A 16027-nucleotide genomic window follows, 5' to 3' on the forward strand; every position below is an offset into this window, starting at 1 on the left:
AAATATATTACTTGAAAAATGATGTCATCAGTGGCCAGCTGATATTAAGTGATCTTCACCAGAGCTGTAAGAGAACTAGTTACTATAAAACCACAAAGAAGAATTAAAACCACAGTCTACAGCTTTGAAGTATAGGTTGAGTCTGAATAGCTGCAAATTTTCTATTCAATACTACTGTGGAAATAAATGGTAATATGAAACAAAATTGGATTTTTTTTTTTACTTTCAGTGGAATAACCATGAAACGGCTGTAGAGTAAATAAGAAAGGATTACAACAAGAGAAGCAATCCTGTAATAAGTACTGAGGAAAGAATGTTACGTGTTCTATTGCAGCCTATTCTTCATTCGTTGATGAATAGAAAACCTAACAGGACAGATTTTCAAGGCTTTGAATACATACCTGGAACATCCTAGTAAAGTTACTTATGAGGGCTACGTGTTCAGAATCAGAGCACGGGGGAGAGAGAGAAACTCTTGATCAGAATTTGATGGTAGTGATACATCGAAGTTGAATCCTATGCATTGAAAATATAATCTCATCAGAGGAAGGATCTTTTATACCTAAAACAATCCTAGAAGTTATATAGGACTGGAACATAAACTGTTTTTCTCTCTCCACTAATGCTGCCAGATCTTCTACGTTTCTCCAGCATTTTCACATTTTTTTGTATCTTAATTTTAAATGGGTCCCCTCATGTTCTGTCACTACATCTCCAAGTTCAAGATTCCCCCATGAGTGAAAACATCTTTTCAACATTTACCCTGTCAACCCCTCTCAGAATCCTGTATGTTTCAATGTGATCACCCCTTGTTCTTCCAAACTTGAAAAAGGAAAGGCATTAGCTGATCTTGATAAATCAATTCCCTGATTCCCCGGTTTCATGCAATAGAACACCCAAACCCTTCTAGCTGCATTTAAATGGTGAAATGATCTGAAATACATTAAAATTTCCCACTGGACCCACAGCATAAATAGAGGATTGCCTTGTAAATTAAATTGAATATCTTGTCACAACGGTGGTGGGCAGAGATACGTCGATGGATGTTGTTTATATAGACTTCAAGAAGGCTTAGGATAAAGTCCTATACAACAGACTGTTAGCTAAGGTGGAAGCCCATGGAATTGAACTAAAATTACTGACATGGGAAATTGGTGAATGGCAGGAAACAGAGTCAGAGTGGTGACAAATCCTCAGATTGGTAGGACGTGACTATAACTCACAATTTTCAGTAGTGACTTGGATAATAGCTTAAAAAGTCAAAAATCCAAATTTGCTGATGGCACAAAATTAGACAGTATTGTACTCAGTGTTAGAATCATAGAGTCCATACAGTGCAGAAAGAGACCATTTGTTTACACCAACTCTCCAAAAAGCATCCATCCAGACAAAGTAACCCCATATTTACTATGGTTAATGCACCTAACCTGCACAACCATAAATACTATGAGTCAATGCAGCATGACCAATCCTCCTAAACTGCCCATCTTTGGGCTGTGGAAGAAATGAAAGCATCCAAAAGAAACCCATGCTGATATAGGAAGAACATGTAAACTCCACACAGACAGTTGTCCAAGGGTAGAGTTGAACCTAAATCCCTGGTGCTATGAAGCAACAGTGCTAACCACTGTACTGCCAAAACTATAGAGGATAGCATAAAAATATAACAGGATTAGGTGATTGGGGAAAGCTGTGCCAAATGGATGTTAATGTAAGCAAAAAACAGGATAGATCAGGATATCCTTTTAGAAGGTACTAAATAAATTACAGTGGATGTTCAATGAGATTTGAGAGTTCAGGTAACTAGCTCTTTAAAATATAAACATGTGCAAAAATAGTCAAGATGTCTAATGGAATGCTGGCCTTCATATCTAAAGGGCTGGAGTGTAGGGGATGCAGACATTATGCTGCAGTTATACATAACCCTGGTTAGACCCTATTTGTAGCAGATCTGGACACCACACCTTAGGAAGGATGTTCTACAGTTCAATGCAGGGATGTTAGGACGGTATCTGGTTTTTAGGGGTTACCTTATGAGGAAAGAATAGACAAATTGGACCTTTATTCTCCAGAATGTAAAAGGTTAAGGGGTGACCTAATTGAAGTCTTCAGGATATTAACAGGGAAAGACAGGGCAGATAAAGATAAACTATTTCTGGTGGTTGAAAATTCTAGAAGTAGGGAGCATAGTCTAAGAATAGAGCCAGGCCACTCAGGACAGATGCTTGAATGTACTGTGACATGCAAACAGTAATGGGGGTTTGGAACACACTTCCTCAAATGATGGTCAATACTAATTCAATTGTTAACTTTAAATCTGAGTTATTCATGTTTTTATTAAGTAAGGGAATCAAGGGATGTGGGCCCAAGTTAGATATATGGAGTTAGGACACAGATCAGCCATGATCTAATTGAATGGCAGAGCAGGTCCAAGGTGCTGAATAACCTTCTCCAGTTCTTATCTACATTAGTAACAATATTCCTTCACACAATACAGTATAACCACTAACCTTAAAAATGTTAATTTTGTTTCTCCCCCAAGAATCCATTGGGCAGCACAATGGTTAGCACTGCTGCCTCACAGCGCCAGAGACCAGGGTTCAATTCTCGCCTCAGGCGACTGTCTGTGTGGAGTTTGCACATTCTCCCTGTGTCTGTGTGGGTTTCCTCCCACAGTCCAAAAATGTGCAGGTTAGGTGAATTGGCCATGCTAAATTGCCCACAGTGTTAGGTGAAGGGGTAAATATAGGGGAATAGTTCTGAGTGAGTTGCGCTTCGGTTTGGACTTGTTGGGCCAAAGGGCCTGTTTCCACACTGTAAGTAGTATTTTCAATACTTTCTGCTTTCATTTCAGGCAAGTCACTGGTTGGACTCTGAATTGAATGTTATTTTCCATTTGTTCATGGGTTGCAGGCATCACTGACAAGGCTAATATATGTTACCTGTCCCTAGTTGCCCTTGAACCGATTGGATCTCTAGATCATGTCATAAGGCATTTAAAAGACAACCACATTGCTGTGTGTTGGAGTCACGTGTGCCAGACCAGAAAGGGACAGATTTCTTTCCCTGAAGGGCATAAGTGAACCAGAGGATTAGTTTTTTTTAAAATGACAATTATCATTAGGCTAGCTTTTTAATTCCACATTTTATTGAGTTCAAATTTCATAATCAGCCATGGTGGGATTTGAACTCATGCCCCCAGACCATTAGGTTGCTATTCTGAAATACTGGTCCAGTGACCATTATGCCCACTTCCCTGGAAGCTTTTCATTTTCCACAGCAAAAACTCTTCCAAATGCAGCATTTTCTTTGATCAAGCTGTCAGCAAATTAACAATATAATGCAGTAGGTGCATCATTTTTCCCCAAATAATGGTTTATAAACTAACTGCTGCTGGAGTGGCAAGGTGGTTCACTGCTGCCTCACAGTATCAAGGACCCAGGTTCTATTCCACTGTCAGGTGAGTGTGCAAGCTCCACACAGACATTCGCCCTGTGTCTGTGTGAGTTTCTTCAGGGTGTGCTGGTTTCATCCCACAGTCTAAAGATGTGCAGGTTAGGTGGATTGGCCGTACTAAAATTGTCCAGGGATGTGCTGGCTAAGTGGATTAGCCATAAGAAATTCACGGTTACAAGGGTAGGGGCTGGGTGTGGTGTGGTGTGGTGCTCTTTGGAGGGTTAGTGTGGATCCAAATGGCCTACTCCCAAACTTTTGGGATTCTATGAAACTAACTCCCAATGTTTTCCCAAGATTTTGTGATCACAGTCAGGTATGTTCCATTGAGGAATGTACTTATTCTTTTTTTGGTGCTATTATCTATTAACAGCCCTGAACAACCAGTGTTATGTACCAAGTAAAACTCTCTTTACTCATCAATAACAAAAACCACTGCAGACCTCTAACTCCACTGGAACAAATATGTCTCTGGACACACAACACTGATAATTAGTATTAGTAACATGCACTTACACACACAAGTTTAGAAACTCTGGGCTCGTGCTCCTTCTAATCGTCTTCCTTGGTTGTGCTGTGAGGACTTTCAGAATCGCAAGTCAATGCCATGGTCAATGCATCAACACCGAATGCCATCCTCAGAACATCAGTGTGGCTGTACATGGATGCAGCCTAGAGCTGTGGAAGTAAACTTATGAAGTTTTGAATGATCTGGGCTGTGGCAAGATACCTAGGAGAATCACATGAGAAGTAGATGAGTCATTTCTTTCCAATTGGAGTTACAAGTTGTGATTTCCATCGGAGTTCTGGGCTTCAACCAGTTTATCACCAGTTGCCCATTCATGGGGAATACTATTGACTCTCATCCTCATTGACACCGAATTGTACTTCATTAATATGAAGGGTCTTGTTCTTTCATCCACCAGACAGAAAACAGACATTAACGATTGCCCAATGTGAAAGTCTGAGCAGTACCTGGTGAGTCAAGCTTGTACTTGCTCCTCGGGATGGCCATTTTGGAAACATGCTGCTGCATGTACTATGAACATTGGCATCTGACATATGCTAGCCTCTCTGCATCATCATGGCACATCTCCAATCCACTGACAATACTCTTTTTTTATTCTAATGCTGCACTTTAGAGTGTAATATCACCTCTCATTGCAACATTACTGCAAGGAGACTCTATGGTTAGAGACAGGCACTCAGCTCATAGATTGGGAGACTGCATCACAAGCATTCTGCTAACTCTCCTAGCGCTTGCTAGTCTTGCTTGTACTTGGATGCTCATTGCATTTTAGTGAGCACAGCTTGTCACGCTCATCAGCAGTCATCAGTCTAGGGAGTAGACATGTTGCTGCACCTCTCTATTCTAAGTCATCGTTATGCCTGCACCATGTGGTGTTGCAGACACACTGCGTGTGCTTCAAGCAAATGGCTGTGTCTCAATGCCAGGCAGATGTCCTCAGTCGAGACAAGGGAGACATCATTCTGGGGGGCTCTAGCACAGTAACTCAAGTGTGGCCTCCAAAAGCTGTCCTCGGGCTTGGCTACAGTAAGACAGCTGCTTATGGAGGTCAGATTCAGGTCTCATCACCTCTTAGGAGGTGAGAACCCAAAGCGTCTGGTCAAGCATCTGTCCACCCATCTTGGCTCTTTCTGCCCTATTATTGGCTGCTTTCTCCTCAGCTGAGAGAAAGGGAGGATTTGAGTGTGATGAAAGTAGGTGGGGCAACTGTTAGTGTTGGTACAGGTGGGGTTGATGTTGTGCGGTGACCCAAGTGAATGAGTAGGAAGTGCAGAGACAATGCAGAGTTAGTGGGGTCAGGGTTTGGCACGAGTAAGAGTGAGGGAAGATATTGCATACAATAGTGAGTGTAGTGAAGCATTAGCTTTGATGGGAGGTGGATACAGTTACAGAGATAACATGAGTGTGAGGTAGCAGAGAGAAGACGGTTGTGCTTACCCTGGCAGAACAGAGAAGGTCATCAACTTTCCTCCTACGTTGGTGGACGTATTTCCCATTGGCTGATACCTCTGATCAGGCTGGCAGTGTCTGGTGTCATGACCCCATCTCCTGGGAAAGAGTTGGCACGCCTCTTTGCACTAACCCATCCACCAGGACCTTCAGGTCCCTGTCCAGAAAGCAAGGTGCCAATTTCTGCTTCTCTGTCACATCTAGGGGGAAACATCACAAACTGTGTAGCATGGCTCTGGCTTGTCATTGTTTGTCTGAGTGGGCAACAGTATTTTAATAATGTACTAGCTCCAGAGATGACAGTCTATTTCAGAAGAACCCAACAGTGGTGAGTTACTCTGGCTAGGATTGGGCTAGCATTAATGAGCCAGGATTTAGAGGGTAGTGCATAAATCCCATTAGACCTTGCATAGAGAAACCCTCCATGAAATGTGACAATAATGATTGAGCCAAAATATTGCAAAATTCAGTCCTGTGCCTTAATTTAGAAGTCTTTAAACCTATTATTCTAAGATATATTCAAAGCCAGACACCTCTAATTGAAGGATAGTGATTTGATGAACTGAAGCAGTCAGCCCAATGAAAAGACAGGTTCAGTAACATGGTTATATTAGTCACTGCTATAAGCAGAATGACACTGGATTGCTGTTTAAAACAGAGTATATACTCTGTTAAACTATTTATATTTCTTTCTCCTACTATCTCAGGTGAGGATGCAGCTTTCAAATGTTCCTACAGTCCTGGCAGCACAATCAGCTTCAGTGAAAAGCTTTGTAAATGATGGTTGATCTTGAACTATAAAGAATATGTGCTGGCTAATTTAAACTCAGTAATGAGCTGTCTTGATTCAATAAATGCAGCGAAGGAATGTAAGGCAACAGCTGCAGTTGAATCTGGGAGCAGAAGGGTATTCTTTCCAACTCTCTGACTGCTGTTTCATCGACATCACTCACATTTTGAGCAGTAATTACCAGCTCTTGGCAGACTCCATCTGCTGATTTGTCCTCCTTGCTTGACAGATGTGACTTTTAGTGGCCCTTCTCAGGGCTTTTATCCCTGACATTTTCCAGATTCTACTTCAGCTCCCAAGCTGCTCTTGGATATATACCTAGGCTTCTGACTATCCAGCTAATTGAGAGGACAGACTTATCAGATGGAAAATTCAGAACTTTCAGCCAGGTTATCAAGAGGAGACTGTAGAGTCAGCTCATTCTGAGTTTGAAATGGAATCCCTTAAGAAGCATTAGGCTCTTAATTTATATACTGAAAGGTCTAATGTTTATTTCAGGCACGTCTTTCGTGTGCTTAAAAAAAACAAGTCCCTTGGATTTCATAGTTGGGTCAGAAAGCCTGCAGAAACTGGTTACTAGCCATCCCATTGATAATGTTTACACCTAAAAAATGGACACAGCATACACAAATCTTTCTCCTGATGTCTACTAGACAGTGTCAGGGACTAACCTGGATTATGAGCCAATAGTTCCTTGTATTTTGTCAGTGTGTGTCATATTTTCTAATCTGTTCAGATTTGTTGTGACACACTTCTGGAGCAGGTGGGACTTGAACTCAGATCTCCAGTAGGCACACTACCTGTTCACATGAAGCTAATTTTTGCTTTCATCTTTCAAGCAGGAAGACATTCATCTTATTCAGCAATTCACATCAGAGCAATGAATCGTCATTCCCTGGCTAGGAATCAAATCCTAGTATTATACTTGCTGTTTGCTTTGAAAATGAGAATGATATGTCCATCATTAAAACTCAAGGGACATTCTCAGATTCTAGCGAATTGCTCCTACAGAATATTTGCTTTTGCTCCTATATTGAATGGTACCTGCTCCCATTGACAAATAATAACTTTTTTGCAAATTAGCAATGCATACCCAGGATCCTGATCATTAATGATATAACCATGAGGCAGTGTCATACCAAAGTCTTGAGCTGCCAGATTGACATCTACATTTTTATGACCTTCACTGGTATCATGAATCTATTTCTGTGATACCATTACATGCTAAATAATTTTTACAAATAATCTGGATGCAATGTTTATTGAACAGATGAACAATACTCCAACTGCATTCTATTCAAATTTCATTTGAATATATCTAGTCACCGTGTGGATTGGCATCAGAATAAAGCAACTATGAAGTATCAGTGGGTTTGTGAACATCTTTTGGGAAAGGATTCTTACCATCCCTCGTCACTCAACCCACAGGACATTGTTCACCTTTAAGTCTGCCTGATATCATCATAAAGGGCATTCAGTCACAGAGATAATGAGCAAGAGTGCTATCCATAATCATCTAAACTCAAGATGGGCAATAAATATGAACATACATTCAATAAAAATATTCAACCAAATCATGCAGATCGGCTTGACATCTCAAATCCACATTCCAATTAGCCCTGATAACTTTTCAACCTCTTGCTCATCAGGATCCAACGTACACTGCCTTAAAAATATTTAAGGGCTCTGCTCCACCATCTTTTCTGAAAGACAGGTCCAAAGGCACTCAGTTCTCTGTGAGAGAGAAAAAAAACATTTCATCTCTGTTTTAAATGGGCCACCCCTGAGATTTATTCAAGGACCGGCTCCTCTTCTAGGATCCCTCAAGATCTTTTATGTTTCAATTTTCTTATTTTTCTTAATTCCAGCAGACATAAGTCCAGTCAGCCCAGCCTCTCTCAGAAAATAACAGTCTCATCCAGGTGTTAATCTGGTAAAACTTTCTTGGACCACTTCCAAAGCTTTTACATCCTTCCTTAAATAGTGACCAATACAGTGCACAATAATCCAGATGAGGTCTCATCTTTCCACATGTAACTGAAACATAACATTTCTACTTTTGCATTCCACTCTCCTTGCAATTAATCATAACATTCAATTAGCTTCCCTCATTATGTCCTGTACCTGCACACAAATGATGGATTCCTTCACATCTCAGAGCTTTGCAATCACTCATCATTTAGATAATGTGCTTTTTCATTCTTCACATCAAAATGAACAATTCAACAATTCTCTACATTTTACTCTATTGCAAGATCTTTCACCATTTACTTAACCTATGTGTATCCTTTAGTAGGCTCCCTCCATCTTTGTTTAGTGACTTATGTGTGGCACGGGTGACAAGTGCATATATATAAATAAACCTGAGGATTTGGAAGTGGGGGAGAAATCACTTGACCCCATTAGGATATATTGGCTGGGTCAACATGTCCATTAAGTCTGAATTTAAAAACTGTCAAGGAAGAAAATGAAAAAACACCAGAATGAGGGGTCACAGTTTAAGAATACAATGTAGGCTGAAATGAAGAGAAACTCCTTCACTCAGAGAGTGGTGAGCTGTTACATTCAGTGCCACAGTTATCATCAGTTGGGTCCAAAACATTGATTGCTTTCATGAAGGAGTTGGATGTTGTTCTTAGGTCTATAGAGATCAAAGGGTATGGGGAGACTGTGAGAACAGGGTAGTGAATTGGATGATCAGCCATGATCAAGCTGGAGCAGGCTTGAAGGGCTGAATGGCCTACTGCTATTTATGTTTTCTATGGTTCCTTATAACAGGACACCAGATTCCATATTTGATTGAAAGAATGTCATTCAAAGTCAAAGGACGAAGCAGAACACATTAAACTTTTACAATTTTTTTTATTGGCAGTGGAAAATAATTGTTTCAGTTCTAGTGTCCACTGGAACCAGGCAACCAATAATACTGTGACAAAAGAAACAAAAGATTTGGATATATTGTACAAAACAAGAGCATTTCAAGTGCAAATACCACAATGTTGTGTTCTCAGTTGGTTACTGAAACTTGCAAACAATTATATTTTATTCCCTTATGCAACAGAAAGGAAGACCACATTGTTAGACACAGATGAACATGTCTTTCTAAGTGTGCACTAACTCCAGCTCAGAACTATTCAACTGGCTGAATTCAGGATTGTCATTATCCCCAAAATTTCAAATATTTGATGTTCTTAAAATGATGAATAATTCCTGCATCATACTGACTGTCCATCATCAAAAATATATTAATTGCTCCTTATTATCACTGGCTAATGGATGAAGTGTATAATGTGAGAGGAATCCTCAAGAGGTTTAATGCAATGTCTATTGATGCTAGAGTTATAACCATTCCAGGATAAAAATAACAATTACATTTGTATTTTAAGAACAGGATAATATCCAAGGCTGCTCATGAAATACAAGGTTATAATATAGTCCAGAACAAACAGGACATTATTGTATAATTTAGATATTACTTATCAGCAATTATTTTTTAAATGCTGATTTTTCCAAAAATCAGTTCCACGTCCTTTTTAAACCAAAAGGCAAGACCACTATTACTGCTGGAAGAAATGCATTTCATTGAATTGAGTTATCTTAACTTCTGAATGACTGATAGCGACTAATTTTATCAGTAACTCATCGATTATAACATATAACCAGCCTTCAGAATTATTCTGACCCAAATTAAAAGTGCACTGCACACAAGCATATTTCATTCATCATATAAGTTAATTATTAAAATTACATTTACAATGTCAAAGCCAGTTTATTATCATTTTTGGACCACAATACAAACTGATTGTTACTTAAAATTAAAATTTTCACCTTCCTTCTAGAGCAAAACTTGTTAGTTGATTCATAGCAGTCTGCATTAGACAGCTCACATTAGCAAAACAAAACAAGTTGACAATGGCATAAGTATTCCTCAAATGTAGATAATAATTATATTTGATCTAATATTTAAGATACTTGTGTGTCAAATAAATTATTATTGGATGAATGCCCAGCTGTTCACCAGATTTATAATTAAATATTTTGCTGAAGCACCTGGTTTATATATCACCTCATGTCCAATAAAATCAGTTGGATTTGCAAAACTTTTGTTTCAACATATTAACCACGTGTAGACATTTATTGCCATTTATTAAACAAACCCCCATCTCCTGTTCAGCCATTTTCCAACGTGGTATCTGTTACATTATAAATTAAATGTTGGTAATGTTGGCAATGAGACTATTAATGGAAATTTCAAAGCATGCCATTCTTGGCTATTTGGCTTATAATGTAATGTAGATAGTATTTCTTTTGTTTATCTCTGAATTGTTAAAGGTTTTAAGTGGTGTGATGACCATCATTTATGTATTCCAGCCATCCGACACATGCTACAAGAATTATAAATTTACATACTTCATAAATGAATTTCTCTTCCCAAAAAACAATAAAATCAAAAAGGTTGGAGTTTTGGAGAAGAAGTACTCTACCTCATAAAGCAGCAAGGCAAACACTGATGGCATATTTGATACTTCAAGAAGGTGGAATGTCAGTACAGGTAGTAGTTGCAGCAAGTGTTGAACATATATCAACACAGCACAATACTAGAGCAGCAGGAAGTTGTCATATGTCAAAGATCTGAGGTATTTTGAAGCAGAAGCAAAGGTGGTATTTGTGTTGTTTGTTCACAAAACTGCACAAAATTAGCCTTTTCTGTCAAGCCACCAACAGGCCAGTCACACCATGATTTATAGGGATCATTCAGCCAGACAGTATCGGTGAGTGAAGGCCTTGGAAAATTATATAAGTTCTGCCACGTTTATGCAGTCACAGCTGTTTTACCAGCCCTTGATCCAATTTTTACACAGCATACCTTCTTTTCAATGTTTATTTTTCTGGTTGTCATGACCAGTTATTTTGTGATATTGTCATAAGCTGCATCATCAAATACTCATTAGATGACAAGGTCCCTTAAATAAAATGTCAGCACATGTCTTTATTAGTTCCTATAAGCTGCATGTAGTCACGCAGCAAAAATAATCTGTGTACTACAGAGGACATGGTGGAGACTGGTACAATAACAACATTTAAAGGCATCTGGATGGGTATATGAATAGGAAGGGTTTAGAGGGAAATGAGCCAAATGCTAGTAAATGGGACTAGATTAATTTAGGATATCTGGTCGGCATGGATGAGTTGGACCAAAGGGTCTGTTACCATGCTTTATAGCTCTATGATTCTATGATATCTGAACTGTAAATGTTACCTGTGCACCAACATTTCATAATTACTGCAGTGTCACATGAGGAAGATCTCGAAACATTCTTGGAAATTCTCCACCAGATCAAATCAAGGTATTAAAGACATTACCAAAGTGTATTCATATTTGAAAGACTTGCTTGTAGCTCTCAAGATTCTAGCTTTTTATTCTCTTGGATGACGTAACAAAACATCCAGATATGATGAGGAGATAGAAATCTCTTCCTTTTAAAATAAAAGTCCAAAGTTTTGTAACAATGAACATCATTATAATCGAAAAGTAGATGATTCCCAGTTGAATCGCCTTGCTTTATGTTGGCCCAATCTCACCCATTGAACCTTATTCTACTGAATTCTAAGGGTTTCCTCATAAGAAAATACCTCCATATCTGGGATCAACCTCATGAATGTTCTCTGGACTGTCTCCAATGTAAGTTTGTCTTGCTTTGGTCTACATATCCAGGATAAGATACACTGATATTGGGAGCAGTTTAAAGAAGGTTCACAAGGTTGATCTTGAGTATGATGAGATTTTCTTTATGAGGAGAGGTTGAGTAGGTTAGGCCTGTTCTCATTGGACTTTAGAAAAATGACAAGCACCTGATTGAAACATGCGACACTCTTTGTGGGCTTGATAGAGAAGATGTGAAGAGATTGTTTCCCCTTGAGGGAAATCTCAGGACCAAAAAGCATAATCTCAGAGAAAGGAGTCACCCATTTAAATGAGAGATATGCATTTTTTTTCCAGTGTAATTCCTTACCACAGAGCGCCGTACAGGTCATGTCATTAAATATATTAAAGGCTGAGAAAGACAGATTTTTAATCAGTAAGCAAACCAAGAGTTATGGGGAAAAGGCAGGAAAGTAGAGTTATCGGATTATCGGTAGAATTATCGGATCAGCTATTATCTCATCAAATGGCACAGCTGACTTGATGGGCTAAAGGCTTAGTTCTGCTCCCACCTTTTATGGTAAATACAACTCCAGTGATGACTCTTACAGATACAAATGTTTTAAACTGCAATATTTACAAACAAAACAAAAACACATGGTATTAACACATAAGTAAACAGGCAAATTACTATGTATGATCGACCACATGAAACACCCCAACCCATGTGTTGGAGAATAAAAATGGGATAAGGTCTATTCACCAAAGTTTTCATCATTATCCCAGCACACTCAGAAGAAATGTTCATCATTAAAAAAACAGGCAATAAGAAACAAAAATGCTGTACAGTCAAATAACAGTAGAGTTGACAGTTATCATTCACTGTTTCATCAGTTTATGTACATTTTTTTCTTTGAGTTAGTACATTTGGTAAAATGACAATTACCACGTGACAAGGCAAACTTGGCGAGAATAAAAGAAAGTGCAAAACCAATGACTGAGTACAATATCACTGCCTGAAAGACAAAATAAAGAAGTGTTTTTTTAAAGAAACAGAATGTCCATTAATTATATAATGAGCTGAGGATTTTATTACAAAGGTGAAAGGAAAGTCCTTTACTAATTTAACTTAGACTGAATTAAATATGACCATAATTTAGAGGCAGATGGAGGAGTACAGAGCCAGATCATATTACAAATGCACTTGATATATCAAACAGATTTTAAACTATGTCTATGGCATTTGAGTAAATGGGTTGTGTAAGTATGTGTGATAGTAAGCCATGTCTTTAAATAGAGCAGAGCTGGACTTTGATAAGATGGCATGAGCCCTTCTCCATCTTAACTGAATAATTTAATCACTTTCAAAACTCTGAACAGCACACTTCCTGAACCACATCTTTGCAATCTAATTTGAAAAGTATGTATTCTGACACAAAATGCATCAATAAAATTCTTTCACAAAGAAAGCCAATAAAAACAATCAGATGGATTAAACTGAATTGCCACAAGATACTACTGGATACCTTTAAAACACAATTTAATTAGTTAAATGAAGGTTAAAACAAGCAATGAGTTCATTCAGAGTGTAGTATTTACAATAAATTTCATTAAAAAAGATGTTTCTCACATACTACTAATATTTTCAGAGGGGAGAAGTTGATAAGGCAGAGACAATGTTTGTTCAACATAATTAAAAAGTGATTTAAAAACACTCCAAGTTAAATCATTTGAATAACTTTGGAAATCTAGCCTTTTGATTAATTATTTTGATTATGAAATATGAAGGGACAATACCAGCTACTCAACATGTTTGCTTTCCCAAGATTAGACAAAGTGAATTTCATGCACTTTTATTAATCATGCTGGCTTTTGAGAGCTAATAACCAAAGTGGGGGCTGTTCATAAATTTATTAGGCAGAAGGAAATTGGATTTAGGAAATGCCAATGACATTTCCTAAATTTATTGAACAATTTTGATAAAACTTTGGGTGACAACATTTCAGCTGTTATTAAAATACGTATTTATGATTTCTTATTTTTTTCTGGGCTTTAATGTATAACACTGACCTTCACAGTCACAACTCAGTGTCAGTTCAATCTGTGGTCCTGTATTCATTCTATGCATGATGTTTAATTCATTAAATAAGATTTGTGAAGAAATTATAGCATTTTTTCTTTGTGGCACTTGGGAATTAAAATTCTTTACTGAGAATATTTAATTATAGTGTTTGTAAAATAGTTCACGTTCAAGAATTATTTTAACCTCCCCACAAGGTGCTGAATTAAAACCATATATCCTTCATTAGCTTAGATGGACTATATAACAATTTATTAAAAATGAATTTATAAAACATGATCAACATTTCATCAATCCTCATATCAACGTTCAATATTTTTCAAGGAATAGTCACAAAGACTTGAGGAACAGAAAGTGCCAGTGCTTAGCCATTTTAACACACTTTAAAAGGAACCTGGCTAAATTCCTCAGGAAATAACTGGACAAGCTGAAGTAAGTGTTAACTTGAAACTAACTTCATGTAATCAGTTCCTTGCATCCTAGGTATAATGGCCATGGCCACTTTAACAGTGAGCATCTGCCTCATAATATTCTCTTAAACTACAATTAGATTGTCATATTCATTTAAAAAGAGGGGGAAAGGCAAAATGCCTTGATTCTGGTTTTGGAGGCCACACTTAAAGTGGGAAATCACAAGAGGAGGTACCTTGTTTAAAGATTACAAGGCATCACTTGGAAAAAAAAAGCAAAGTTTTTAGTAACCATATATCTTACAGAATATTTAAAGAACATTTTGCAATAGAAACTGTCCACTTCAAAATTGCTCCGTTAACATCAGTGATGACTATCATATCAGAAATTAGAATGGTCAGCATTGAAAGCTGAAATCTTTTGGATGCTGTGCTGCTTTGCAGCTTCATAAAAATGGATGTAATATTTCTAGTGTACATATACTTTTAAAAAATATCCTTTGTAACCAGGTCCACATATGCTGGAAAAAAAGAGAGTTGATGTGGAGCAGAGAAAAGCATTCCAGATGCACTTGAGGAAAATGAACTAAAAAGACTTTATATGTAAGACTCAAGGATTCATGAGGCAAAAATAAAGGAAACAAACCCTTTGTGCAGACACAAGGCTGAGCTAAATTCCTTTTGAAGTACTATTCAGTATCTCTTATTTAAAAATGTTCAGTGGAGCAAGTGTCGCCCAGAACTAGGAATTGCTATTGAATAGAGATTCAATGCTTACATACACAGAAGTCTGTTTCACCTCTGTGTTTCAACAACAACCTAAAAATAATCAGGATTCAAGCCATCCAGTCACATGTTATGCTACAGCTAATATGGCAGACAAGTAATTGCACACTTCATTCGTTGAAAACGAACAATTCCTCATTGAATGGAACAGGATGCCTGTAAAAGGTATTGGCAAGATAAAAATGGCAGAAACAATGATTAAGACAGCATTTAGGTTGAGTCTACATACTTCGATTTCCATTAAATTATCTAAAAAATGCTGTTACAGTCAGCCGTATTATATACATTTACATAAAAAACTTGCATTACTTCATGGCCATACAGTTACATACAGCAGGTATGATACACTTGAGAAAATTTACTACAACCAATGAAACCACAATGGTACTTGAGGTTAAAAGTTGACAGAACTTACTACTGACTGTACTAGAACAATATTACAATAAAATAGCTCAAAAATGGATCCCTAGAATTTTCTACCAGCTTTGTAAAGTATAATCTCATAAAGGAAGTCATTACTAGATAAATAAAATGATAAGTTTAAGATTTTGTTTCTGAACTGAAGTAAACTATTGCCCATTTATATTCAATGTACATCTGAACCATCTGTGCCATTTCATTTAGTGTGCAGCAGCTTTTGACATCCATTGTTGATCTCACAGAGATGGAGTGGATTATTCCCGAAAGGCAGCCAGCATGTGTCCATACAGGTAGTGGGAATGGACTGGAAGAGAGAAAGAAAAATTCTTAACTGGTAATTATATACTTTCCAAATCAGCTTTCCCTCTACCTATCCTAGAGGTACTTGCTTCCTAGAGTGAACAGGGCAACTTTTTTAGAGACCCATGCTTTGCCCAAGAACTGCACGGACATGTAAATTTCAGCA

At 37.8% G+C, this 16027-nt stretch overlaps 1 protein-coding gene across 6 annotated transcripts in view; it reads right to left on the reverse strand.

Moving 5' to 3' along the window:
• Nucleotides 1-9067: 9067 nt before the first annotated feature.
• Nucleotides 9068-16027, reverse strand: part of ppfia4 (PTPRF interacting protein alpha 4) — a 696847-nt gene continuing 689887 nt past the window's right edge. For all 6 annotated transcript variants that reach the window (XM_072563249.1, XM_072563254.1, XM_072563250.1 and 3 more), the window contains one exon: nucleotides 9068-15865. In XM_072563249.1, the coding sequence (XP_072419350.1) occupies nucleotides 15816-15865 (50 nt within the window). In that variant the 3' untranslated portion in view covers nucleotides 9068-15815. The remainder of the gene's footprint in view (nucleotides 15866-16027) is intronic.

This window comes from Chiloscyllium punctatum, chromosome 45, assembly GCF_047496795.1.
Source record: "Chiloscyllium punctatum isolate Juve2018m chromosome 45, sChiPun1.3, whole genome shotgun sequence".
In the NCBI taxonomy this organism is placed as follows: domain Eukaryota; kingdom Metazoa; phylum Chordata; class Chondrichthyes; order Orectolobiformes; family Hemiscylliidae; genus Chiloscyllium; species Chiloscyllium punctatum.